The 26,170-nt window shown below is 47.7% G+C and overlaps 8 protein-coding genes across 8 annotated transcripts; 2 read left to right on the top strand and 6 right to left on the bottom strand.

Annotated features, from left to right (window-relative positions):
* Positions 1-2,053: 2,053 nt before the first annotated feature.
* On the bottom strand, positions 2,054-3,194 carry T069G_06216 (uncharacterized protein; the record flags this gene model as incomplete). Its single annotated transcript, XM_056173426.1, has 6 exons — positions 2,054-2,099; positions 2,153-2,221; positions 2,279-2,310; positions 2,699-2,917; positions 2,989-3,038; positions 3,191-3,194. The coding sequence occupies 6 exons, from the start codon at positions 3,192-3,194 to the stop codon at positions 2,054-2,056; spliced, it is 420 nt and encodes a 139-aa protein (XP_056030284.1).
* A 908-nt stretch (positions 3,195-4,102) lies between these two features.
* Positions 4,103-4,526, top strand: T069G_06215 (uncharacterized protein; the record flags this gene model as incomplete). Its single annotated transcript, XM_056173425.1, has 2 exons — positions 4,103-4,204; positions 4,263-4,526. 2 exons carry the CDS (start codon positions 4,103-4,105, stop codon positions 4,524-4,526), a joined length of 366 nt encoding a protein of 121 aa, XP_056030283.1.
* A 4,715-nt stretch (positions 4,527-9,241) lies between these two features.
* Positions 9,242-10,322, bottom strand: T069G_06214 (uncharacterized protein; the record flags this gene model as incomplete). Its single annotated transcript, XM_056173424.1, has 3 exons — positions 9,242-9,637; positions 9,713-10,258; positions 10,311-10,322. The coding sequence occupies 3 exons, from the start codon at positions 10,320-10,322 to the stop codon at positions 9,242-9,244; spliced, it is 954 nt and encodes a 317-aa protein (XP_056030282.1).
* Positions 10,323-13,253: 2,931 nt separating this feature from the next.
* On the bottom strand, positions 13,254-14,327 carry T069G_06213 (uncharacterized protein; the record flags this gene model as incomplete). Its single annotated transcript, XM_056173423.1, has 4 exons — positions 13,254-13,270; positions 13,328-13,484; positions 13,537-13,841; positions 13,907-14,327. The coding sequence occupies 4 exons, from the start codon at positions 14,325-14,327 to the stop codon at positions 13,254-13,256; spliced, it is 900 nt and encodes a 299-aa protein (XP_056030281.1).
* A 419-nt stretch (positions 14,328-14,746) lies between these two features.
* Positions 14,747-15,951, bottom strand: T069G_06212 (aldo/keto reductase family domain-containing protein; the record flags this gene model as incomplete). The annotated part of the gene is made up of 5 exons (XM_056173422.1): positions 14,747-15,055; positions 15,126-15,195; positions 15,293-15,446; positions 15,513-15,849; positions 15,907-15,951. 5 exons carry the CDS (start codon positions 15,949-15,951, stop codon positions 14,747-14,749), a joined length of 915 nt encoding a protein of 304 aa, XP_056030280.1.
* Positions 15,952-17,039: 1,088 nt separating this feature from the next.
* On the top strand, positions 17,040-18,161 carry T069G_06211 (alpha/beta hydrolase fold domain-containing protein; the record flags this gene model as incomplete). The annotated part of the gene is made up of 2 exons (XM_056173421.1): positions 17,040-17,925; positions 17,995-18,161. 2 exons carry the CDS (start codon positions 17,040-17,042, stop codon positions 18,159-18,161), a joined length of 1,053 nt encoding a protein of 350 aa, XP_056030279.1.
* Positions 18,162-18,575: 414 nt separating this feature from the next.
* Positions 18,576-22,830, bottom strand: T069G_06210 (pyruvate phosphate dikinase, PEP/pyruvate binding domain-containing protein; the record flags this gene model as incomplete). The annotated part of the gene is made up of 5 exons (XM_056173420.1): positions 18,576-21,055; positions 21,395-21,486; positions 21,789-22,225; positions 22,279-22,508; positions 22,575-22,830. The coding sequence occupies 5 exons, from the start codon at positions 22,828-22,830 to the stop codon at positions 18,576-18,578; spliced, it is 3,495 nt and encodes a 1,164-aa protein (XP_056030278.1).
* Positions 22,831-23,717: 887 nt separating this feature from the next.
* T069G_06209 (fungal specific transcription factor domain-containing protein) lies at positions 23,718-25,595 on the bottom strand (the record flags this gene model as incomplete). Its single annotated transcript, XM_056173419.1, has 5 exons — positions 23,718-24,266; positions 24,322-24,530; positions 24,592-24,893; positions 24,955-25,118; positions 25,269-25,595. The coding sequence occupies 5 exons, from the start codon at positions 25,593-25,595 to the stop codon at positions 23,718-23,720; spliced, it is 1,551 nt and encodes a 516-aa protein (XP_056030277.1).
* Positions 25,596-26,170: the final 575 nt, after the last annotated feature.

The raw sequence follows: 26,170 nt of genomic DNA, 5'->3' as shown, positions 1-26,170 counted from the left end.
GTCAGTAAACATACAATGATGTGAGTGGGCTTACAAGCGTGGTAGCAGGATCGGAGCGTTTGATGGAGGCTTCGCCAGTCGGGCAGGACTTTGTCAAAGTGAAATTTTGCTTGTCGGAAGCGGGCAGTTGGGATTCGTGAGTTGATGAACCAGTAACAGGCGGCGTGGCTCCGTACGGGGCAGTAGAGGATGGAAGAGAATGACTAGTGGGTACACGAGAAGAGACAGGATGTGAAGAGACAGAATTTGAAGAGACAAGATTTGAGAAGAATGTGCTGAAATAAGCTAGCGATGATGTGGATGGCAGAGGCAAGGTTCATCATGGGAGGAATAAAACTTTGGAAAGCATTAAGGGTCAGCAGTCAGGATATAAATCGTCGCCGATAAGGCCGTAACGAAGAGCACCTGTGAGAACATGTCCGAGCAGTCTGAGACAATGTGTTCCATCCCTAGTCTAGTACTTGGGAGGAACAGTAGAGGAACAGTAGTTCAGTACAAGCAATGATGGCTGTGTGTCACTGCCCGCCCTGTGAACCTTGTGTCCATCTCTACCCTCAGGAGCGTGTCTAGTCTGAGCGGTCCGCGCTATAGCATGAGACTCACGCATCCGTCGCGTTGGGCAAGGGATCGGAACGTTGGATCGCGGCCTCGTGGAGCAAGATTTCGGCCGGTGGAGGATCGGTCGGCGATCGGTGGAGATCGAGGTTGAGGCTTTGTTGGACGGTTGATCGCCGGTCGTCGGTCGGTCTAGTATGATCGGTCGGTCGGGATTCCTCAGTCGGGGATGGGTCAGCTTCTGTAGGAGTATCGCATTCTGGACTAATCTCTCACCTAAGATGGTTATCACGATGACTGGGGTGAGGGTGGGAAATTGAAGAAGAAGAAGAAGAAGAAGAAGAGGTTGTCGCAAAAGATCGCGGCATCGACATGAACCATCGGTGGTGTGGATGCTTGGTAGATGATTCGAAATCGCCCGCGAATATCGCATACGAAAAGAAACTTGGATTGCCAACAAAACATTAAACACACACACGCAAGCTCAATGCAAACGAAAGACAAAGTGTTGTTTTTCTTAGGTGTCGGCTTGTATTCCTCCAGCCGGCATTCAGCCATCAGCTGGCACTGTTCACTAGAGGGCTATAATCGATCAGTTCCAGGTGCCCGGTAGCGTGGATAACTTGACGGAAGTTCCTTAGGCGCTATATGGGCGCTCCAGGCTGTATTTCAGGCGGGCCACCTTCAATGGAGTGCTGTAGGGCGCCAGGCGAGGAATTGTGCCGTGCGCTCATGGATGTCTCTGGATATTTGATCCATAAACGAAGACGTCATGGGTGTTAATACATTATACGGAGCTATGCCAGCCGGATCGAAGTCCGTACTATGCGGTATCCAAGATCAAGCAATAAGGTAGTCTTCAATGCAAGGAGTTTTCCTCTCTCATGGGAGCAATTGCATTCATCAAATAAGAACCATGGTTTATTGGCAAATATACATTCCAGGTGCCGTGCGAATCCATCAGTGACTCTGCTGTCAACTGAGAAAAACCGAACTCCATGTAAAAAACTGTGCCGGCAGATGTGCCCGAAAAACTCCTGAATTACTTTTCCACGCAACACGCCAATTCCATCCATCACTCCATCCATCCATCCACTACTCCATCCATCCATCCACTACTCCATCCATCCATCTATCCATCCATTGCAGAGCCGGTTAATTCTACTGATCAAAATTACGAGTTGATCAATGCACAAGGTGGGTGTTCTACGTCCTACGGTGTCAGGCAAGGGATACGTGGGAGGCTGACTCTGCGCCTCAATGAATAAACATCGAAACAGCGTCAGCCAAAATGATACAAGACTCTGCCTGCCAACGACTAAAGATCGAGACAGAGCCAGCCAAGCGAGCAGAGGAAGAAGGAAGGAGAGATCAACTCGACCTGCCTCGACCAAAGATCGAGACAGTGTGAGCCAAGAGGAAGAAGGAAGGGAAGGAGGGAAGGAGACAGAGGGGAAGAAGGGAAGGGAAGCGGAAGGTAGAGAGTAGGAGGGGAGAACTACAATTGGGAGTCGGGATCCGAGTCGGAGTTGGGAATTTCAAGACTGGGCAGTAGCTTAGCGTGGTCATCGTCAACACAGAATGCCAATAAACTTACGGTAGAGTCGAAGAACACTCTGCCCAACTCTCGTTTTCCTCGTCAGACTCGGGGTCGGGAGTTTTGAGGCTGAACCGTCGGTTAGCGTAACCGTCATGTACAGGGACAGAATGGCGACAAACTTACTATTGGTTTCCGTCCTCCGGGCCATAGATCTCCTGAACAGTATGGGTGTCACCATCTATGCATCTATTACATGGTGGAAAGCTTCCAGCCAAAGGATGCGAGAATTGAAGGGTTGAAGTTGAAAGAGACATACAACAGTATAACCAATCTGAAGGCTGGATCGTTGGGTACTTGGAGAGTTTGGGCAGTTTATGCGCCACAAGGCGCCCAAAATGAATACCAGGTCTTTCGGTCTAATAGTTCCTGCATTGGTGGGTACCATGTCTGTTTGATATACATCACAATTAAAGCTGCTGGAAGATTTGGACAAATCATGTCACGCTGAGTAAACCTACGATCGGGAAACTGACGAATACGAATCGGACCAGACAACTCCATGTAGCATAATTAAAAAAAATTTAACTACTCCAAATGCCAGACCCCAGAAGCAAAATTGGTGGCGGTGGTGGTGGCGGTGATGGTGGTGATGGTGGCGGTGGTGGTGATGGTGGTGGTGGTAGTTGCGGCGATTGCCACCATCTTGACACGATAATCTAAATAGGCCTCAAAGGCCAAGAGAACGAAATTAAGGAATGCAACGCCTCCCCACGTGACTATAAAAATGATCATGGTGATGGCAATCCATTGGCACCTGGTAGTCTGTTTCCCCCATCGAATGTCAGCTTCTGTCCAAGTAGGAATGTGTGACGGCAGGGGATTCGACTACTTACGGCGGGGCGGGGACGGGGGCGCTGGGCACCGGCTTGGGGAGTGGTAGAAGCTAAAAAGAGGTCAGACAAGAACGTTCATTGGACACAAATTCAGGAACGCAACCGGCCATGGACCTTTAGTCGCAGATCCAGGAACAGGGATCGAGATGTGGGTACGGGTAAAATGCAAGAACGAACGGGAAATGGGGTGATGGCAACTTACGCATGGTGATATTTGTCTTTAAAAAAAAAATTATCTTCAAGAGGCAGATGCTTGTTTGTATTTAAAGTCTGACGGTCATTAGTGAGCAAAAATAGAACAACTGGTGGCGCAAAGAGTACTCACAACTTCTGGCGAGAGCGTTGGAGAAGGAAAAAAGAAGGAAGTCACGAAAAGTTTGGGCAGCTGCTTCATATTTCACGACGCGCCAGAATTTCTGCACGCGCCTGCTACGTGATACCTATCTGAACCTACAGTGAATAGCATTGCGTCATAGTTTCCAAGAAGTCCATATTTACGAGGCTTCTACGCAGATTTTGCCTATACAGCTGGTAGACAGTTACTCTGGATGCCTCGGGTACCTTACAGTTGTTCGTTGGCTGCCTCAGATGCCAGCTGGCAGAATTCTACAGAGCGACCACCTAGGAAAAATAACAGAAGACGAGTTGGTCAATCAGATACAATTTGGCGAATCAAGATGGAAAATGTGCAAAAGAGACGATGAGCTATTGACTTGGTATCTGATACTCTACCAGCTTATTCCACAAATAGCCTCCAACCCCTTTGATATGCAAGAAACTCTCGAAGAAATGGTCAATTATGTTCCCCAATTCTCTCCCAGAAGTCCAGAAATCACCAAGTTGATGAGTGCTTCTGTTTCCCAGTCACGTGTGTCAATCCTGCGGTACCGGTGTCGGGCCGGCTCACCTTCTTCTCACTTCTGAAGGGTAGGAAAGTGCATACATGAGGTCGCTTTCTTCGGCTTTGTTTTCTCTTTTTCTTCGCCTGGCGCTCCTTCTACTTATTCCCAGTTTCCAATCAAGCCTCCTCGTCAGGATTGTAAGTTTCTTCACCCTGTCAATGCTGCTCTAGCTCATTGAACTAATTATACTGTCTAGTATTATATATAACAAGATGCCTCTGCCTCCGGCTCCGCCCTCGCTCCCATCTCGCCCACCTCCTCCCACCACCACCTCCTCCTCCTCCTCAACTGTGGCTCCGGCCAAGAAACCTCGGGCAAGATTGCTTCCTTTACTAGATAGTGCCTGCAAGGTTGGCTAACAGCCGATTATAGCTCAAGCTCAACAGACGCCGCCGGAAGCAGCTCCGCCGAGCAAAAGAAGAAGAAGAAGCGCAAGCTCAGGCTCGGGAACAGGAGGCACAGGCACAGGCACAGGCACAGATTGCCGCCGCCGCAGCATCAGGAACAGCAGCAGCAGAGCAAGAGCAAGAGCAAGAAGAAGAAGAAGAGGATGAAGAAGAAAAGAATGAAGAAGAAGAAGGCACCGGGAGGGAAGTGCCTGAGGCAATTTGGCGATGGATGACATTTTGGCGTTGATACCCTCAAAGAAATTTAATGCATGTCACGTTTACTCTCTCTCTCTCTCTCAATAACATACACACTTTTCCAGGCCAGTAGACAAAGGGAATCGTAATGCCAAGAGATAAAGTTTGTGAACGAGAGGAACCGAGTCTTCTGAGACGAATACAATTTGGCTAGGAGTATTTACAGGTAACTTGCTCCTCAATTCAATTGCCGAATGCTTTCGCACAGGTACCCAGTTGAAGAGCCCAGCACTCCTCCCACAGATGAGGTAACTGAAGTAGCATAGGATACCTCAAGTCCCTGTAGAAAGATGGTGACTACGGAGAGAATGAGAGTCCGTAAACGTGGCATCGGAACACACGGGCGTGAGCAAGCAGAGAAGAAAGCCGGAGGCGTTTATTAACTACAGAGTACAGGTACTGTCCTACTAGGCACCTAGGTAAACAGTAAATGTCGGTTCCTTGATTCTTCCCACCTTTGTCACTTTGTTCTAGTACCTGCTACATTCTCTAGTCCCTGCTATATTCTCCAGTCCCTGCTACATTCTCTAGTATCTATTACTCTCTTCTAGTATCTGCTATAATCTCCAGTAGCTGTTACTCTCTTCTAGTGTCTGCTGCTATCGCTATATTCCTCTGATATCTCTAGTACGTAGCACTGTCTGATATCTGGAACCAAAAATTTAGGTAGTCAACCTGTTGAGCCGCTTCCTTCCAGAGACCAACTCCGTGGTGGGCTTTTTAGCGCATGTCGTTGCCCCTGTTTGGCGTGTGGTGGCTCCGGCCATGAATATGTTTGCTGGTGTTGGGCGGCCCCCGGCTAAGCACCAGGTAATGCTGGCCAACTATGTAAATCGCTTCGTTCCGGGAGCAAACCCCTTGTGGGGACTTGGCGTAAGTATTACCTGCTGCCATTGTGAACTACTTGGTATGTACCTATACAACTATGTACTAAGAACCTGCAGGCCGCGGCTTTTTACGGATGGTTGAATCGGGGATGAGCCCCTGCCCCTGTCTTCTCTCTCCCTCTCTCACGTGAGGTGTTTTTTTTTAAAAGTGTTAATGCTCTGGGTTCGTGGGTTTGTGTCTGGCTGGGTGGTGTTTTTTTTTTAATTCTTAATTAATACATGGGTTGTTTCTGGTCTTGATTATATCCGTCTGCCTTTGATGTGACATGTGTCCAAATTCACCATCGCTTTATTCCGTAATGCCTGCATGGCAAGTAAGACTCTAAGTATATATATGTATTTTGGGTAATTAGGGATACGTAAATTGTCCAAAGCTGTATGACCAAAATTGGATCTCACACGCCGGAAATGCAGAGAAGTGACAGTAAACCTCGTATAAGAGGATTCGCCGGATAGGGGAGCAGTGGAGAGGGTCGGATTTGCTGCGAAAACTGTAGTAGCGTTAGCCGTGCATTGTTACCTTCCAATATGTAGCGGGCGGACCAACTGTAGGAATCCTGTAATTGAAGAGTGCGCTGGTCGAAGAAAGGAACTCGAGTGGTCGGATCTGCCATTGGGGTTTCACATGATGGCAGGAGCTATGGTCATCGTTGAGGCTGCGCTTGAGGAAGCTGCCGATATGGGTCGAGGAAAGAGATTCAACGGTCGGGACTGCGTTTGGGCGAGAGTGTCGTATCGAGTAGAGGAAAGAGATCACGCGGTCGGAACTTCTTTCAGAATTTCGAACTGCTCACCTCCGCGAAAAGGAGTTACTCGTGCTGTGATGGGACCTTCCGTATGCCCATAAACTGCGTTCAAAAGCGAGCATTACCTAGGTTTTAAACTAGGTCGATTCAAGAGCGCAAGCCAGAAGAGATAACCTGCCAAGTGCTCTCAATAAAGCAGTTGGTAGATTTCCTGCCATGCACTAAACCTCGGCAGTATCCGTGCTCATTGTGTAGTACCTAGGTGCCTAATATTAGTACATGCAAACGGGTAAGCACTGTCGAAAAACAAACCAGCGCACATGCTGCTTTCACTGCCACGTTTGTTTGTGTTTTTTTCCACACAAAAGCTGCATCTACTAGCCTGCGGCAGTTCTTGTCTCAAGTGAAGGGTTGCTCAGGATTCAAATGTTCTTTCTGCTGACAGACATCCTCCTAGGTACCGGCACCTGAAGAATCCAACCCGACCGATCACCAACCGACCGAACCCTTGCCCGACGAAGCCGAGAAGCGTCTACCGATCCTTGACCCACGATGCCGCAATCGACGGTTCCGATCCGCTACCCCACACGACGGCGGCGTGACTCTGACATCCATGCGAGTACGGGATAGCACGGATCTGGGTCACGTACCTAGGAGGCGAGGGAGGCGCCTAATAGGTCCCCAGGACGCACACATCGTTTGCGCGCAGAAGACTTGAGTGTTCTCAGGCTGTGGGAAGGGTTGGAGGAACTGGCCTCGACTTCAGCTACCTAACTAGGTACCTGGCGACCAAGACGAACTTGTTGCCGCGTCTAGACTATCAGCACGATTCCCTCACATCCATCATATCGTCTTTGGCTGACCAAGAAGCTCGCTCCAGCCACAGGTGCTCGCACAAGCACCGTGAGTTCGTCTCCCATTGAGGGGTCACAGAATCTTCGCGAATCGAAGCCGACACATCTGTCCACGCCTATTTCTTTTCCCCCCAGATTGTTCCAGATATGTGTTTCGTGGTCCCTTTAGGCGAATGTCAAGAAGTGCGACCAGCCAGTGATGGAAACCTGGTATGTGCCAGTAAAATAGGTGTCTCATGCAACATTCTAGCCCATGCCCTCAACCACAATGCCGGTGAGTCGCTTCAGGTATCACAGCTCTCTATCGGCTCATTTCTTTGACACGCTATAAGGAAATCTCGCCCGCATTCTTGTACCGTGCAGGGAAGTCACCGATAGTGTACGTCCTTCCCACCTACCGCATCATCACCAGCTACTTTCAATCTCATCTGTTCCAGCCTTTCAATCTCAACTACCTTCCAAACTCTCGTATTTACATTTCCTCTCGCATCTGTGTTCGTACGTCTCCGAGAAAGCATACATAGATATCAGTTTTCCTCTCGCTATGTGCACTACCACTTCCCTCCTAACGACAGTCCTGACAGTCTACCGTGCTTTTGGCTGGAAGCTTTCTCACCTGGCAAGGGATGCGGAGGACGATACTCCACTGGCCAGCCACACGTTTGGCTGGAAGTTTGTTGTTCTCTCACCATACAACAGGCGATGCAGACGACACATTGCTGCCACTAACCATCTAGCACGGCCTAAACGACAGCTCCGCCGATTTTCTGCTTGTCTTTGACAGGCCGCACTAACCCTTCAAAACCACTACCTGTTATCGGAGTGTAGCTAGAATGATCCTCGACCTTCTGCGGCCGGGCCGTGTAGCCATATTGCGTCCATCAGAGCAGCTTCCTTCTTCTTACTTCCGCCACCCCTTCTGCTACTGCGACTACGGGAAGGAGTTGGATTGCTACGCGGTATTCTATCTCGCCGCATGTTTGTCCTGTTTATATGGACACGATTGTAGTTTCTGTTGATGCGTCTGCTACGTGTGAACTGTAGCTTATCTCTTTTACTTTAACTCTGTGCCTCTCCATTTTTCCACGGACCCCTCCTTCCATCTCTCCATCGTCCACACGTAGATCTCTCAGCTACACATATCTTTCTGCCGATGTTTCTGGGAAATTCTATCCTAGCAGCTAAGATCAGCACTATTGACAATGTGCGCACAAGCACGAGTGGCTGTGGCTTCGTCTCCATTGATGGTCCCAGAAATCTTGGCGGGTCGGGGTCATTCCGGCGTGCATACGTCTGCCATTTGCCCGGTTATATTCTATCGTTACTGGAGGTTTGAGTTTCCTGGTCCCTTTCGGATATATCAAGAGTGCGACCGACCAGTGACGAGATTGCCTCTAATGGGAGATGAGGCGAAAATGTTCCGGCCTGTGTCCACGCTCACAATGTCCGCAAGTCACCCCAAGTGCCTTTCCCACAATGATATGTCAGTAAGCATAAACAATTGGTGTATTTTAGGTGCATGTAGTGGGATATATTTTGCATCATGGAAAGTGAAGTGCGAATGTGCCGTATCAGATAATTTCTGTTGCATGTCAATTATCCTATGGTAAAAATCAGGACAAATTTTTACGGAACACTGTATCCGAAGACCGATATAGACCTGTTATTGACAATTCTCAAGTCAAGTCAAGTCAAACAGAAGGTCAAGTGCTCAAATCCATCATATGTGTAGGTTTACTTTTGGTGAAAACAGCCGTGATAGGAGGTGTCATGGCGCCTGCAATCTCTGTACTTAGTTTCTAGTTTCTGATGCCGAGAGACAATAGAAGGCGATTACAAATTATCATCCACCGACAGAGACCCTCCCAATTATCGACATCATTTAGTCGTCGTCCAAGGACTGTGGGATGCTTCTTGTCACGGCTGCTGAGCGTGATGACTAAGCATCCCACCAACTTCGCCATACTTATACCAGACATCACCTCATCTAACCTACCACACGCCGGTCTCGTATTAATTACAAAGGGACCAATTTGCCTCGTAAGACAAGGGAGATTGAATATTATCTCTGTTCAGAAAATTGTTTTCGCTTATATACAAACAAAGCAAAGCTATGTACAAGTCCCAGATATATACACATATGCGGGAAGAAAGTACGTTGAAGCAGACATCCCCATACGCTAGATGCAACACCCACATCGTGTTTCAATAATTATTATCTTAGTTAGTGGTAATTCCGCAGCTGCCGGGGTTGCCGTCGCAGTTGCATCCGTTGCGGGCGTTGACCCAGCCGGTCAAACGGTTGGCGATATCGCTGGCATAGCAGTGGGTAGCAATGCCGTTCTGAAGCTGGCCGGTCTTGGAAATAGATCCAGAGTTATAAATGCGAGCAGCGCGATAGAAAGCTGAAACGTCACTGCGTCCAGATTGGTTAATGCAGTTGGCGAGGCCATCGCCGCTGGTGGTGCCGGCGGTACCCTCGAGGATCATCTGGTAGATCGTGGCCGAAGGGCACGGATTCTTTACATTGCCGTTTTCATTGCAAGTTGCACTTCCATTATGATCTTGCATAAGCCCAGGATTCCTCACGCCGCCATTTGTCGTGTGAACTCGCACCTTTTTACACAATTAGCATCATATACCAAGTCCTCAGGGGTAGGGGGGAGGTTGGGGGTTGGGGATTTGACGTACGCAACCATGGGACTCCTGCATGATGATAGCAAGGATAAAACGATGGTCAACCCCGGTAGCCGCCGCTGCTTGTTGAATTCCATCCCAAATGGCTCCAACTTCGGGGCCGCTGTCGTTGGCTTGGGGGGTGGGCAGGTTTTGGCATGCGGCGAACATCTGGTTCTTGTAGTTGTCAAACATGGTCTGGAAGGACACCCAGCGGCTCTGAGCGGGCCAGCCAGCACCAGTGCTTCCATCTCCCCAGTACATAGTGTAGGTGTCACTGCCGGCGCCAACTCCGTCCTGGATGTTGGAGTTGTCGAAGCGAGCGACGGCGTTGGTGACTCTCTCACCGGTCACTCGCGCCTCAAGCTTGGCATTGGCGACAACAGGTGCATCGGCAGTCCTGGAAACGGGAGAACTGCTAGACTTTGAGGGCGGAAAGTCGGCCTTCTTGGGAATCGAAAAGTCCACAGTGTCGGGGACCGGGGCGGTAGGGCCGTCAAGGACGGACGGCGGGTAGGGGGAAGCCAGAGAGGCCCCGACCAAGAGAGAAGCGACAAGAAGCTTAAAAAAAAGTGTTAGATACGTTCAACATTGCCAAAAACTTGTAACTAACCTTGTTGACCATCTTGAATTTGGTTTGGTTGGAAGAAAGATATTCACTAGCTTGTCGTATTTGATGGCGATGGCTATGACCTTGTTGAGAGTGATAACATATGAGATAGAAAGCGGGATTCTTGTTCGTTATATATTATTCATGAACGTCCTTTCAACCTTCTAGACCACCTGTTGATTCCATTCCAGCTTCCTCTTAGAGCAAGTCTCGGCTCCATGGCATCGTGAGCTTATTGCAGGGCTTATCTTACGTTCCATCTTCTCACACTATCATGTATTGCTACCGCTAAGCTGGATGTGCTGCAAGGTTAATGGGGTATCGGTACCGCCGCTAGTATCATCAGACCTATCCGTTTGAGTATTCTCATATAACCCCATATGTTAAGCTTGCATGAACTCGGCGATGCCTGCAAACGCCAAGGACTCTTATGCTACTACGATTTTGTAATGGCTGGAGCATTCATCTATTTCAACGGGCTAAACTATTGCAAATATCGTTAGAATCAGTTGGATACCCCCCACTTACAACTCCGAAGGGCGGCAGATATTATCGCTAGTGTGCACTCTGGCTCTATTCAGCGTTACGCGCATTGAATATGTACCTGATTTAGTCCCACTACGTTACTGTGACAGGGTATCGTGGGTAGTAGCCTACATATTGTGCGTTCTCCTTTTTCTGGGGTGCATTGGGTGCAGACTGCAACCTGAATGAAGCATCGTAGCTTTCATGCTTAAGCCGATGCATAGCATAGCGCAGAGAAATCTAGCTCTCCGGAGAGACCCGGATTTGCGAACTACATACCACATACAGATTAAGCAGTAAGCTATTCAGTTACCAGGGACTCCTTGTTATCCGACGAGCCGCACGATCAACTGACTGCAAGCAAGCAGTCGCAGTCGCCACAGTCTATCCTGCGCAACTTTAGCAGGTGGAGTACTGTCAAGTTAGGCATAACAATAGACTATATTAACTTCAAGGCACAGGATCACACGTGGAGCCTTAGCGCAATAACTCGGTATATTCTGCGGCCAAATCGCACTTGGCAGGGTGAGATGCTTATCCCCAATGCGGCAGGTCGCGATATCCAAACTGGCACGTTTCGAGAAGGTAGACTTCAATTATTGAATCACAATTCCGATTTGTTCTACAAATTACACTTGGAGGTAAGGGAATAGAAGAATAAAGGGCCAATTGAGGTAGGTCCAGTAGCAAAGCATAGCCGCCAAGCTGTCAGCAGCAGCGCTTCGGTGTGGCTGATTAGACGGAATTGAATTGACCGACGAGCAAGTTCTTTGAGATTACGGAATAAATATCTTGGTAAATGCCCGGCATAGACTACAATATCGAGGGTGGCCTGTTCATGCTTTCTTACGGAACGGCCTCGAGCTCTTCGGAGCTTTCTTTCCTACCCGCGGGATTTATTTGTCGAAGCTGCTGAACTCGCCAATGTGAGATGCTCCGAGTAGCTGAGATCAGTCATGCTGAATCACATATGTATTAATGCAAAAAAAGTTCGCCGTGAGTTGCATATGTACATGGCTCGACAGGATCAGTCTCGTCGTTTCTCGCCTGGAAGTGATTGCTCAATTCATCCAGATGCATAAATTGTTTGGCACTCTTAGACACGGTGACTTGTATATTGTTTCTTGGCGATGTTTCCAGCTGTGCTTAACCCTGCTCCTGCCCAATTGGGATATATTGATTCTCCTATTCGCTGCTAGTATTGTTTAGGAATCATGCTTTCTGTTCTTGTTATCCGATTACCGCACCGCGTCAATAGTCTTCAAGAATCTCCAGATAGCATCGGTGCTTTGGATCATCCGAATACGGTACAACCATCGACAACATATATTGTCTAGGCCATATCAAGAAAAACCACCGGCTCTCGACGGCCGCAAAGGAATACCAGTCAGCCCATCAGTCGCAAGATTTCCGCAGCACCACGGCCGCTACGGATAGAATGGGGGCAACAGGGGTCTTTTCTCCATCCATAATCCATCTGGACATTTAAGCTTCATGACTGCGTTTATTGTTCTTTCGGTTCAATTGATCGCCCGTGTCGCTTGACAGCACCATGACGAGAAACAGGAAAAGACACATCTCGTTGTTTCAATAACCCGAATCGCTCAATTGTAGACAACATAACGCAGATATTATCTACTTTCCAACAATTTGGCGGATGGTTCCCGGGTAGGATGAGATACCCGGCAAAAATAAAGCTTCAACGTTACATGCGATAGTGTGGAATCAATTTATCTGGTACTCCCGCGCGGACACCTCCACATAGCTTAAATCAAGACCATCGTGAGCAATCTTGTATAAACGCCGAATAAAGCCCCTGAGAAGACAAATGCGGCATTGAATTTTTCCGTGGTCAAATCACAAGGCTGTGCTCAACATGTTTACATCCCCTCGTTGCCGTTATAGGCAGCTCCAAGACGGCGCACCATTATTAGTAAAAGATATCTGGGGTCGGATGAAGTATCCGCAACAAGAGCTGACAAGAAAAACTGTACTAAAAAAAGACTCGAATAACCCTGTAATATCTACTTTAGATCATCTACGCATTGCCTTTAGCGGAGTGTCGGTCGTCTCGGCTGCCAATCCCGGCGTTGGCCATTCATCGTATAGAGCTCTATCGCCACCAGTCCGTAAAAAATGTGTTCTAACAAAGGTTTCCTAAGGAAATACGCCAGATGACGTTTGGGGTGAAGAATTATGGTTATTAGACTATTTAATGTTCTTGCAGCTGCTCTGCTTAGACTCACTTGCCTTTATATCTACAATATCGTGTGGCTGAGGTATGCGCAATCGTGACCCGAATTTACATGACTATGAGAATTGCTTGTTGGTCATTCATTCTGACATAATCGTCGCCAGGGTTTGTGCCACCTTACAAGCTATTGGATACATGATTTTGGACTCATATTGTGCTCTTAAACTTCACGTCATATCGCAAGCTGCTTTCATGTTAGCATAGAATGGTCATCGGGGTGTCCTGAGAATAAGAGACTTACACATTGGATCTCGCCGTGATAATGCGCAAGTCAACGTATCCACTATAGCTTTAAGGAAGCCATTCATACCAAGCGTTGCGCTGCCTCCTTTCATAACGACCATCCTATTGGCAGCGTCCATGTGCTGCTTCGAGGTATCTTTATCACCGATGTTGAGCTGCTCAAATATTTAACATCAGCATTTTGGAGGATGCAGGCTCATATCTTACCTCATCTGCTGCTAGTAAAGAGACTTGGGCTATTGCCGGGTCACCGACTGGCGGATCTTGGGCTGCGAGCAGTTCACTCATCGACCGCAGACAAGCCAGCTTGTAGTACGTAGCTAGCTGCACGTAACGATTGTTCTTGGCCTCTTCGAAAAGGCTTCGGCAAGCAGAAAGTAAAATTGCGCTCAGTAATCCGGGGTTCGCCAGCGCAGCTGGAAGCAGCTCGGTGAGCATGAAACGTTTCCACACATTAGAGTCTGTGTATTTCTTGCAATGCCGTTTCCCAAAGGGGATAACAAAGCTGACATCTATCATTATATAAGCCAAGCCGCTTAATGATCATCAATAGCATAACAGCGGATCAACTACTCACAATGATAGAGGAGGAATTGTTGGGTAGGGTCAATATCGGCGCCATAGACAGAATAGATGTTCTTGGGTATGGAAGACAGTGGAGATGTTTCCAAACTAGGAGATTGAGAAGTGCTAGGAAGATGAAGAATCATTTCACGACTGGCTTCATTCTGATTCTGATTAGAGCTGGAACGCGGATTTGCCGCCAAGGCTGAGCGGCTGCCGCCAGCCGAGGACTCTGCCGCGGCTTTCCGAGGCGCTTGGCTACTTCCATCTTGCTTCTTCTTCTCCTCATGGTATTCATTCATTCGCTGCCTTCGTATCCTTGCATGTCCGTGCCGCGCGGCATGCGATTTAGCCGCCTTATGTGACGAGATGGCTGCCTTTGAGGGGTCTGTGAGATAGACGAAATGCACCTTTCCTCGTGTTGGTTGGCTCATGGTGGAGTGTGCCGAGATGCTGCTGGATGATATCGATAACAATGGAAGATTCAGGTACGTTGGAACTATATCACTAATTGGGCAACTACAAAGAAACGAGAGCAAAGCACCGACCGAAATACTTGATGTTTTGTGAGAATTTTAATTCCGTATGGACTGAGATGATGATAAATCCAAATCTCAATTGCCCGCAAAGCCACTGACTTAGAGCTTCACTATGAAATTCGACGCTAGGCTACAACGAGGGTGCCAAGACTTGCAGTTTCCCAAAATGGACTTCCGACACCTGCCGATATTTGGCCGGCTTTCTACCAGGCTCATACTCAGTAATCAAAAATCGAGGTCCAGGGCAACTTGAAGATGAGAAGCGCCGGATTACCAATGAGTCAATTAGTCCAGCCACAGCGTATTTTTCTCTTCTAAAAGTGATAAGGGACCTCATCAGAGCCAAGGGCGGTATGGATAGCATTGATAGCTTTGACGACATCATCAGGCAGAGGCCCTTGCTCAATCACGTCGAGGTTGGAGTTGAGCTGGTCGAGGTTGGATGCGCCAATGATGATGGCATCACCATGCTTCCTGTCAAGAACACTGTGGTTCACAGTCCATCTCAAGGCAACAGCATGGCCGCTAATGCCGTGCTTGGCGGCAATTGCCAAAGCATTATCCGTTGCAACCTCGATTGAAGGCTTGAGATACAGTTGCGCGTAGACGCCTCCGAGAAAGGTCTGTATTATTAATGTTAGACATTACCTATCAACTCACAACCGGCGGAAGAATTTGATGCGGGGAGCTCACAGATGTGTCGAAACGGCCGCCTGATTTGCCATTCTTGTGGTTTCCAGCGAAGAAGCCTCCTCCAGCAGGGCTATCAAATGATTAGCTTATCACAACCTCATTTGTCTCCTCAATTCTTTCACGATGACTGCTAAAATGAGATGGGATGATGGAATAGAATTACTCGCCTCCAAGCATAGAATGCAATGTTGTTCTTGCGCAGAAGAGGGAACAATGTCTTCTCTCCTCCTCGGACAATAGGGTTGTATTGTCCCTCATAGACACTCGGCTTCACAAATTCGCGACGTTCACAAATCTCGACAATTTGTTCAACCTCGCTAGCTGTAAAGTTGGAAAGCCCAAACTTTCTAAACTTGCCCTCCCTATATGCCTTGTCCATGGCTTCACAAGTCTCCTCAAATGGAGTCTCTCGGTCAGGCTGGTGCAGGTAATAGATGTTGATTTGGTCAACCTTTAGAGCTTTGAGAGACGCCTCTACCTCATTGGCGATTTTCTCCTTTGTGTGGCTCCCTGGCTCTCTGGATAGCGCTTTAGAGTCGATGGTGAACCTCTTGCCGGCCTCAACAGCACCAAGTCTGGGCTCGGATGTTCCTGGTGCACCGGTCGAGTACGCGCGAGCGGTATCAATATGCTTGTAGCCGCGATCATAGAAAGCGTTCAAGTATGCATTAACTTCTTGAGGTGTGTCGTACCGCACGGTTTTGTCAATACTTCTGTCTCCAATCTAGAGGCCAACTGTCAGAGTAAAGTCCTTTGCATACTTGCGGCGAGAAGAACACACATTGCCAGCTCCAATGATGACGTCGAGGGGTGCTTTGGCAGCCATCTTGAATCAAATGGTCGAAGGTTTGTTATCAATTAAATTGTGTGTAGTTGTATCAAGTGGAAAATTGAACTGTTTGAAACTCGTTACTATCGTAGCTGAGATTCGCGGTTTTATAGGTTTCCATCAAGGCGGCCATGATGGGAAGGGGCGGCTCATTGCAAAGGAATCATTCCGTGCAGTAGAAACATTTGGATGATTGATTTGAAATCTCCTCGGCGAATTGCCCGTTAGTTATTGAGTAATAAACTACATAATACTGCCAACAAAATTTCCTGGGTTATGAAGGAGCGTCTTGAAGGTGGTGGAAATCGCCCCTCGGTACTCCGGATTTCGTAGACTATTCTAAAAGTAGCAACTGCAAGGGTTTGACAGCTAGGAACTAAACATGGATTATACCTCACTTGTGAGAACATATCAACTACCGATTTGCCTTTTTGTATTTGATTGGTGTAAAGTAAGTGGGAATGGATGCTCTATTTCATTTCATGAGGAGATTGTCCAAGAATGGCAACTGCCAAAACTATCCATCCTAAGCAAAAGACTCAGCACTTTAGTTGGGCCTACGTAGTACAGAGGAGTGATTACCCACCCCATAGTTGCCTTGACTTTCACACAATTGGCCATCTATCTGATGCAATCAGGAGGCTCGTCCTTGGTCCAGGAATAGATCATTGTGGCTGATTCAGAAGAGTTGTGTATGAGTACAAAATTTATAAGCAGGCTTAGATGAGCACAAGCATCCCACATAGTCCTACACTATGCGTACCTGCGCCCTCAGTGAAACGTTCGGAATTAGAACGTGGACGTCTATTTGTCACGATCTTTGTGCTTCCCATCCGTTGTCTAGTTTGTACGACACAACAATGAATGATGCGTAGAAGTATAGATGTAAATATTGAACTATCAGGTGGATTTGTGTGGCCACTCTTTTTTCAATGCCACTTCTCTGCCTGCTCTTATTTACAGTCAGCTTTTCCCTTCTTCACAGCACGCACAACAGAGACTTCACTTTCCTTGCATTGGCAGCCTTGTCATCAAGCTTGAAAATACATCAGTCAAACTCGGCACCACGAATCAATCTTTCTCAAATGTATCTATCATTTATTATACCTTTTCTCTTGGGCCTTCAATGGACTGGCTATGCAAGTGCGCTCACAAACTTCGATGACTGGGCCCACCAGCGCATTGCTCTCGAAGACGTGAGTATTCACTTTCGTTACGCTGGAAGTGGGCCACCTGTACTTCTGGTGCATGGTAACCCTCAATTCAGCCTCACTTGGCGCACCATTGGACCTCTACTTGCGGAGAATTACACCGTCATCGCCGTGGATAACCGTGGCGCCGGCGACTCTTCGTTGCCACCAGATGGGAACTACACCGTCATGGCGTCTGCAGAAGATCTCAAAGGTGTCCTGGATTTTCTGAACATAACCTCAGCATACGTGCTATCGCATGATATGGGAGCCGGCATAGCGACTGCCTTGGCTGTGAAATATCCTGATTTGGTTCGGAGGCTCGTTGTAACGGAATACCTTCTCCCTGGTTTTGGGTTTGAGACTGCGCGAAATCCTGGATCGTACTGGGATTTATACGCCAATTGGCAGCTCGCCTTCTTTTCGATTACAGATGCCGCTGAATTCTTCATCTCCGGAAAAGAGAGGCAAATGCTTGAATGGTATTTCTATCACGGGAGCTACTCTGGCGCCACGAGCTTCTCTGAAGGTATTGTAAATCGATATACGAGCTCAATTTCGAAACCAGGATTCCTAAGAGCCATGCTTGGCCCATTTGGCATTGAAGCCGTTACCGAAACAGCCAGCTTTTTCCAAGGCACTCTCAGAAAGAAACCACTCCAAATGGCAACCTTGTCAATGGGAGGAGAGGCTAGCCTAGGGCCCTTTGCTAAGCAACTCTGGGGTAATGTGACTAGCCATCTCGAGACGGATGCTGTTCCGAAGGCAGGACACTGGATTGGTAAGTTAAAGAAGTCCCCCAATCAACAATGCCTGCTGTTCTTTGGCTGACCTTGGATAAAATTGTTAGCGGATGAGAATCCTGCGTGGGTTGCCAAACGAGTGCATAAATTTTTCTCAGAGGATACCACTCATCCACGCTCAGTTGATCTGTCGGTACTTGACGATAGAGTAACTCTTCTTAATGTTGGTTATCTTGGAACTCTTCGGAACGTAGCTTTGGCGGGCTCTTCCTAGGGTTATCGCTTGAAATTCATTTCCATACGTGACCTTTCGATACTGAAAGTTTACAAATTTACCTTTATACATTAAAAATGAGTGCCAGTCTTTACTTATTTGTCTTGCTCTCATGTCAAAGCTGGAGCCGACGCATTCTGTGCAACATTCCTCAGACGTGAAAGCACCATCCAAGACCAGCTGTCCAGCCTGATATAACTTTTTTTTTTTTCAATATGTATATATAATATGTATCGTTGCGCGAGACGTAGTCCTTGTGCAATTTCCTTTTCTCGCAATAATTAAATAGCCTTCAGAGATAATAGCGTGCACCTCCACCTACTTCCAAATGGCGATATCAACGAATCCCTGTCCGGATATATGAGCGTGATTTTCGTCAAAGTCAACTACAAATATAGACCAGGTTTGACTAGATTAGCCATGCGACTTTCCCAATGCCTTTTCCGCGGCCACAACTTGCTTCTTTGCAGCTAAAAAGCTGTCTGGGCTGACAGAGATGGAATCAATGCCTGCGTCAACGAGAAATCTGGCAAACTCCGGATGGTCGCTTGGAGCCTGTCCACAGATGCCAATCTTGCAGCCTCTCTCGCGCGCTATGGAAATGACTCGAGAAATCATCCACTTGACTGCCTCATCCTGTTCGTCAAACAAGTCACCCAACTCGCCGGAGTCGCGGTCAACCCCAAGTGTCAATTGCGTCAGGTCGTTGGAGCCGATGGAAAACCCATCAAAATATTCGGTGAAATCTGCCGCCAAAATCACATTCGACGGGATTTCACACATGACATATACCTGCAGGCCATTCTCTCCACGTCTGAGCCCGTGGCGAGCCATGACGTCCAGAACCTTTCGTGCCTCTTTAACTGTACGGCAGAAGGGAATCATGACTATCGCGTTAGAGAGGCCAATCTCTTCGCGCAAACGCTTGATGGCCCGACACTCGAGCGCGAAACCCTCTTGGTAGCGTGGCGAGTAGTACCGTGACGCACCGCGAAAGCCCAGCATGGGGTTTTCTTCGTCTGGTTCAAACTCAGCACCGCCAATAAGACCAGCATACTCATTCGTCTTAAAATCACTCAATCGAATAATTGCGGGTTTTGGATAAACGGCAGCGCAAAGAGCCGCAAAGCCGCGTGATAGCTTGTCCACAAAATAATCAGGCTTGTGCTCGTATCCCGCCGTAAGTTCAGCGATGCGTTTCTTGGCATCTGCGTCTTTCAGTGAATCGAAATGGACGAGAGCCATAGGATGCACCTGGATGGCGTTGCTAACGACAAACTCCATGCGAGCAAGACCAATGCCATCCGCTGGGAGCCGCCACCAGCGATAGGCAGCCGCTGGATTGGCAAGATTGAGCATGATTTTTGTATTGACCTCGGGAAGTCCAGAGACACTGACAGTCTCACTCACTACGTCGGAGATGCCCTCATAAACGAAGCCACAGTCTCCTTCCGCACAAGATACGGTGATGTCCTGGCCGCTGTGTAGGAGATAGGTGGAATTGCCTGTGCCAACAACTGCTGGAAGTCCGAGTTCGCGGCTGACAATGGCAGCATGCGAGGTGCGTCCCCCGTGATCCGTGATGATGGCTGCGGCTCGTTTCATTACGGGCACCCAGTCAGGGTCTGTTGCTCCTGTGACGAGGATGGAGTTATCAACAAATTGGTCAATATCCGCTGGCGATGAAATAAGACAGACTCTTCCCGACAGAGCTGCTTCGCCGACTGAAAGCCCAGTGACCAACACACGCCCTTTGTTGTTAACTTTGTATGTTTTAAAGACGCCGGCGTCGTGGTGCGAATGTACGGTTTCCGGTCGGGCTTGCACAATAAATAGTTTACCCGTAATGCCATCCTTTGCCCATTCCATATCCATAGGGCAACCATAATGCTGTTCAATGGTACATGCCCACCGCCCTAGCTGTAAGATCTCGTCGTCACTGAGCACGAAAGCATGTCGCTCTGCTTTCGACGTAGGGACATTGCGTGTTGGCGTCTGTTGATCACCGTAGACCAACTTGATTCCCTTGTCACCTCGCTTCTTCTCCAAGATGGGACTGAGATTGGGACTTGATAGCAGTGGCTTAAAAACCTGGTACTCGTCAGGGTTGACAGTTCCCTGTACAATGTTCTCCCCCAAGCCCCATGCCGCGTTGATGAGGACGATCTTGTCGAAGCCACTTTCGGTGTCAATTGAGAACATGACACCAGAGCCGCCGATATCAGAGCGAACCATGCACTGCACACCAATGGACAGCGCAACACCCATTTGCTCAAAGCCCTTGATCCGGCGGTAGCTCATTGCCCTGTCTGTGAACAGTGAAGCATAGCAACGGCGACAGGCATCCAAGAGAGCCTCATCTCCAGAGATGTTCAAATAAGTCTCTTGCTGGCCAGCAAAGCTCGCGTCGGGGAGATCCTCAGCAGTCGCACTGGATCTTACGGCCACACTGAGGTTCTTTTCGCCTTTCTTGTCCGCAAGATCTTTGTATGCAGCCAGAATTGCCGTTGCCGCATCCGCCGGCCACGTGCCATGAAGGAACAAGTTGCGGGTCATTTGGCCTGCTTCTGCAAGGCTCAGCCTCCCTGCCTCCCATTCCTTTACTAGCGCGGCCAGTTTGCTTCGTATCCCATTGGCATCAACGTAGTGCCAATACATGTTGGAAGTTGTGGCAAAGCCTGGAGGGACAGGAATTCCTTTGGCACTCAGCGCACCAATCATTTCTCCAAGAGAAGAGTTCTTCCCGCCAACTAGATTGACATCATTGCGCTTTAAGTGCTCGAAATTGAGGACCATAGGTCCTGAAATGGGATGGCCATTCATTTTCCTCCTGTTGTCGTTGCTTAATGTGTTGGTTTTGTTAAGAAAGTTTCTTTTAGGCAACAGGTCGATCTCTGTTATGCGACATCAATATCCTTACATTGAACGATCACGTATAAGCGAAATAGGTTGAGGCAAGTGAGGATTTGGCAGTGTAGCTAGCTATTCCTAGTATATATAGGAGAAACTGGGAATTAGGTCAGACATAGTTTCAACCCCTCATAGAGGAACGCCAAAAAGACTGAATGCTGCGTCCTTCTTTGATGCCGTTTTACTCTACTGTTCTGGAGCACACTAAGTTCACAGAGACGTTTTTATGACACCACAACGGATGATGGCCTCGGATGTAATAGTTTTGAGTGTTATCATACCACTTTAGAGTTTGGGGACAAACTCAAGCAGTCTTCACACACCATGCCGAGCAGCTAGTTTGGCTTGATGACACAACATTTCAGCGGTGACATCCACGTAGGCAGGATTAAATCTCGCTTGTTTAGACAGTACACTGTACATTGATGTCAAATGTTATGTCATTGTCATGAGTGTTGAAACACCATGGTTCCGAAGATTAGGCATAGCAAGCTGTAGCATCACCACACAGTTTAGAGTCAGCAGCACCGAGGCACACAAGCGGTGGATGTAAAACTGACAAGATAAACATTACTATTACGTGTTTTCAGATCCTAATTTTGCATTACATACACATTCATAGTGTATTAGCTGGACGGAGTTTAATGTACGAGACCGTCATGGTCCCTAAAAGCCCCCTCCTTCTCTTATTTTTTTTTCTCGATTCGCCGTACTCACCAGTTTTTACTCACTTGGTCAATCATCATTTTGAGTGCAATTGCTGAGTCGGCTATCTGAACATCCTCGTCCCTATCCAGTGGCACGTTCACTGTGCGTTCAATTCCTTTTATGCCGAGCACCGCGGGTAAGCTGAAACAGCATCCAAATGACGGCTGGAAGTGGCTCAAGGGATGAACGGTCCGCTTGTCAAAGACAATGGCAGAGCAAATGCTGGACACGATGGAACCAATGCCAAAAGGGGTTGCTCCTTTGGCTCGAACTATACTTTGCGATCGATTCTTACACTCGCTGGAAAGTTCAGCGCGATTGATGGCATTGTCCGCTGAGAGACATTTGTCGATGGGTACGCCGCCAACTGTTGCGGCAGACCACGCCGTCACCTGGGATTCTCCCTGTACCCCCAAGACGAATAGATCAATCGACTTCGCCGCAACCTAATGATATCATTAACATGCCTCAGCTCTGAATATAGCTTACAAACACTTACTTCAATCTTGTCCGCCAACATTCCTCGAAGACGCACAGAATCCAGATACGTGCCAGAGCCCAAGACTTGGGACGCCGGAAGCTGGGAGAGCTTCAAGGCAAGGGAAGTAAGTAGGTCAACGGGGCTAGACACCACTAATACGATGGTATCCGATTTGAAAGGCGTCATTGCGTCAACAGCCGTCTTGACAATCGAGATATTTCGATATACTTGGTCGAGACTAGTTTCGCCTGGGAATATGTGTAAGTATTAGAAGCAAAAACCTCAAGTAAATGCTTTCCGTCATCCAATCTTACCCAGATTGTGCCTTGACCCTGCAGTAATGACTACAATATCACACTGGCCCGCCTCGTGGTAGTTTGCCGCTCGTACTCTTGTCCGACTGCTGCAGCTATACGCTACATCTGAGAGATCGCGAACCTGGCCATCTCTCAAATTCATGTTGATATCAACAAAGAGCAACTCAGCAGCTATTGAGCTGCGGATGAGTGCGTAAGCAGCGGCGGCACCAACTTGACCGACTCCAACAATCGCAATACGTGACCCAGGCATTTTAGCTGTTGATAATAACGGTAGTTCTTGTTTGCATGCTAAGATTCAATGATAAATCCTCCCTTTTTACACGGAAATCAATTGCAAGATGACGTAGGATTTGTTTAATATTTAGTTTAACCTTCAAGTATGCCAAGTGCCAAATACATTTAGTCATGTAAATGGCAGAACATTTGCTCTCTCTCTCTCTCGTACGTTATATCTCACGCGATGGCTGAAGTTTATATCAGCTGCTGCCAAGTCAAGCCACAAACCAAGACCAACCAACCTGCGCATTAACTAGTGGGTTGCTTAGAGTTAATTTCGCAATCGACATCTTTCTTAGCCTTTAGACCGTCGCGGAGGCTATGGAGATGAATCAGTCGATCATGACACTTTGGGTTTAGAGATTAACATCACATTCTATGTAGCCGTTTGTTGCTCACCAAAACCTTACTATGGATTAAGTACAGGTAGCGACCCTAAATTGCATGGAATAGTGTAAAATCGATATGGTAAAACCGCCAAACTTGACACGGGGATGTCTTTATAGCTACAACCGGGGTGCAATACATGTGGCAAACTCCTTCTTACATTGAATCATCTTGTAATAATTCGATCAGTGCTCGTCATACACTAGGTAGATTTGTAGGTCTAGACTCCTATGGCGGAGAATTGAGATCATCGCATCTTGTGTACTTTGAAGCACACATGTACAGAAAGCTTCTATTGTTAGGCTCCTGTTCAGAGGATTTCTACAACTGGTCTTGTCAGGGAAAAGCGGAAGCTAATCAGTTATGAATCCACGTCAAAGCCAAATGGTATTTATAAAATCTTAAGCAGCGCTTTCACTCTGTCCATCTAAATCCGGTATTGAGCTTGTTGTCAATCAAATTATGGTGATGCGTTTATATCGGTTTGTCAAAGGCTGGGTCATGACTTGGAATGGTTCTTCCAGCGTGCTGCATGTTGAGAAGTAATTGGTGCGGAAATTCCGGCCACAGCATTTCGACACTCATATTTTGCCAGCCGTATTCAATGTCGGTAAGGGTAGAGGATACGCGGTTATTTAAGACATCGTATGTTGTTAAATCGGGCATGCTATTCGTATGCTGTTGAGAAAGAAAGGGTGGAGGTCCAGAATCTTCCATATTGACCTCTGTATTAGCAGAAGTTACCATGGATGGACTACTGTTGCACAAGGATCCAACTTGTGAGCTTCCTTCGATGCTTTGGACGTCTGAAATCATGGATGAGTCGATTATGTGTTGTATCCCTTTCACAAGGATCGGGACTTGTGGGAGGGCTTTGTCCTGTTTCGGAATCATGGTTGAAAGGCAATCGACGGCGTTTTGCATATACGGAAGATGGATTGTGCGCCGCGAATTATTGCTGAGCATGTCAAAGCCGAGGACAAAGCACGCTCCTTCGAGAAAGAATGCCATATATACTGTTCTCTGTTTTGAACGTCAGCTGCATTCGCATTTGCGCGGATGGGAAATTTGAACATACTCTGCAGATCTCATCTAATTCGCAAGACTTGGTAATTAACCGTATGCATTTTTGAGCGGTGTCTAAGCAGTTCTCACATGCCCCATTCAGCCAAGCGAGCCTATCAAGCTTATTTAACGTTGGAGTTCTTATTGTGGGCGGTATGAGATCCAGCTTTGCCTTCAGTATAAGGAAAGGCCGAAATAGTAGTAGATGAGCATGATGATACACTGGGATCAAACGGATGTTGTTAACATTATTTACTTATAGTAGTGCTTGCTTTGTACTTACTTGCAGATATTATAGTCAAGCAGAATCCCAACTCTCCAGTGCAAGACACCCTGTCAGGTTCAAGCCCAATTTCCTTCCGCTGCTCATTGGCAAATTCACGAAGCTCGCCACGAATCTCATTCACCACATCCCACATATGCACTAGAGACTCGTAAGTCTGATTGTAGATGCGATCAGCACAATGCGATACAATCTTCATTAGCTTCACCAAGGCCGCCATTATCTTGTCATCTGTGGGGACAGGTATATCCAAGCCGAGCTCGGACATAGACGTCTGGCGCCCAAGAATAAAGCAAACCCATCTTGGCACACAAGTCAAATCAGTTATTTCATCAAGACAAGAAGACATAAATGGGCACTCACACTTCCCATACATATGTACACCAAAACGCAAGTCGGCGCTGTGAAGCATCTTCGGGCTTGCCCCGGATATTAACTCCTCTGTGAAGGCCGGCCGCAATAGCTTTTCTAGCCGCATTTCCAACATGCATAAACCCAGAATGAGGTTTTGATCTCTCCATTCGGAACTGTGCAAGCATGAGTTCCAAATGAATGGATTGAATATTCACATATTCGTTGGAGCGTTTCGCGCTGGTCTTAACCCCTTGGAATAACATCTGTGCGACTTTCTCTTCTCCTATCATGGATGCACCAACAGCCATGGCAGCAAGCACTACCATGCTATCTAATGAGTCAAATGCGCATACTCCGGGCGTAGCGTATATCTGTGCGAGACGCTGCCGAAAAATCTCTTTGGTAACGATGGGCAACAGATGCCAATATGTTGAAAGATACCGCTCAAGAAGCCGATTCGATAGTTCTTGCGATGGGAGAGTGGTGAAATGAACCCCTGTAATGGGTACAGCTTTATTGGAGTCTGCCAAATCGCCAAAAAATAGGAATTGGTACTCGAATAGATCCAGTCCAGGGCCAACTTGTGCTACTTCCTCACCTCGCCCAAGCGGTTGCGGAACGCCGGATATTTGGCTGGACACCAGATGCATGATTGAAAAATTGGAGGACGGACCATAGTGCAATTGAAAGTTGTATGAGGGCATCGGGAGCGCTGCTATGCTATGGACGTGAAACCCCTGGTTGCCCTCTGTCTCAGACTCATGGCTGAGGTTGACTTTTCGCTCCAAAGATGTTTTGCGGTTGTTTTCTTTTGACAATGATGCCGGTCTAACCCGAGGCTTCTTTAAGCGATTCCGGACTTTGAAGCGATATACACATTGCATGTTACGCTTCGAGCACCGGCAGCAAGGGTTTCCGCCCTCGCAGCGGATTTTGCGAATTCGACATTCCTCACAAGCCTTGTCAATGTTCGTCATCGTATCAACGAAGGGAAGAGAAAATGAAAGAAGGATGGGATTGATGTGAGAAATGAAGTTGGTGGCGATAAAACGCATCCATTCAGTCCGCTTTCATGATGCCTATTTCCTGTCTTCGGCTTGCTTAGGGGATTCTTAGTCAAGGGGTCATCCGCATTAATCACAAAAGAGCCGGTGCATACCCGACATTAAGATCCGCTTAGATAAGGAAGAAAAACCCTCGGGGGAATCCTTCGGAGCAATTGAGG

The sequence above is a fragment of the Trichoderma breve genome, chromosome 3 (assembly GCF_028502605.1).
Source record: "Trichoderma breve strain T069 chromosome 3, whole genome shotgun sequence".
NCBI classification, from domain to species: domain Eukaryota; kingdom Fungi; phylum Ascomycota; class Sordariomycetes; order Hypocreales; family Hypocreaceae; genus Trichoderma; species Trichoderma breve.
This window is presented reverse-complemented; position numbering and strand designations above follow the sequence as displayed.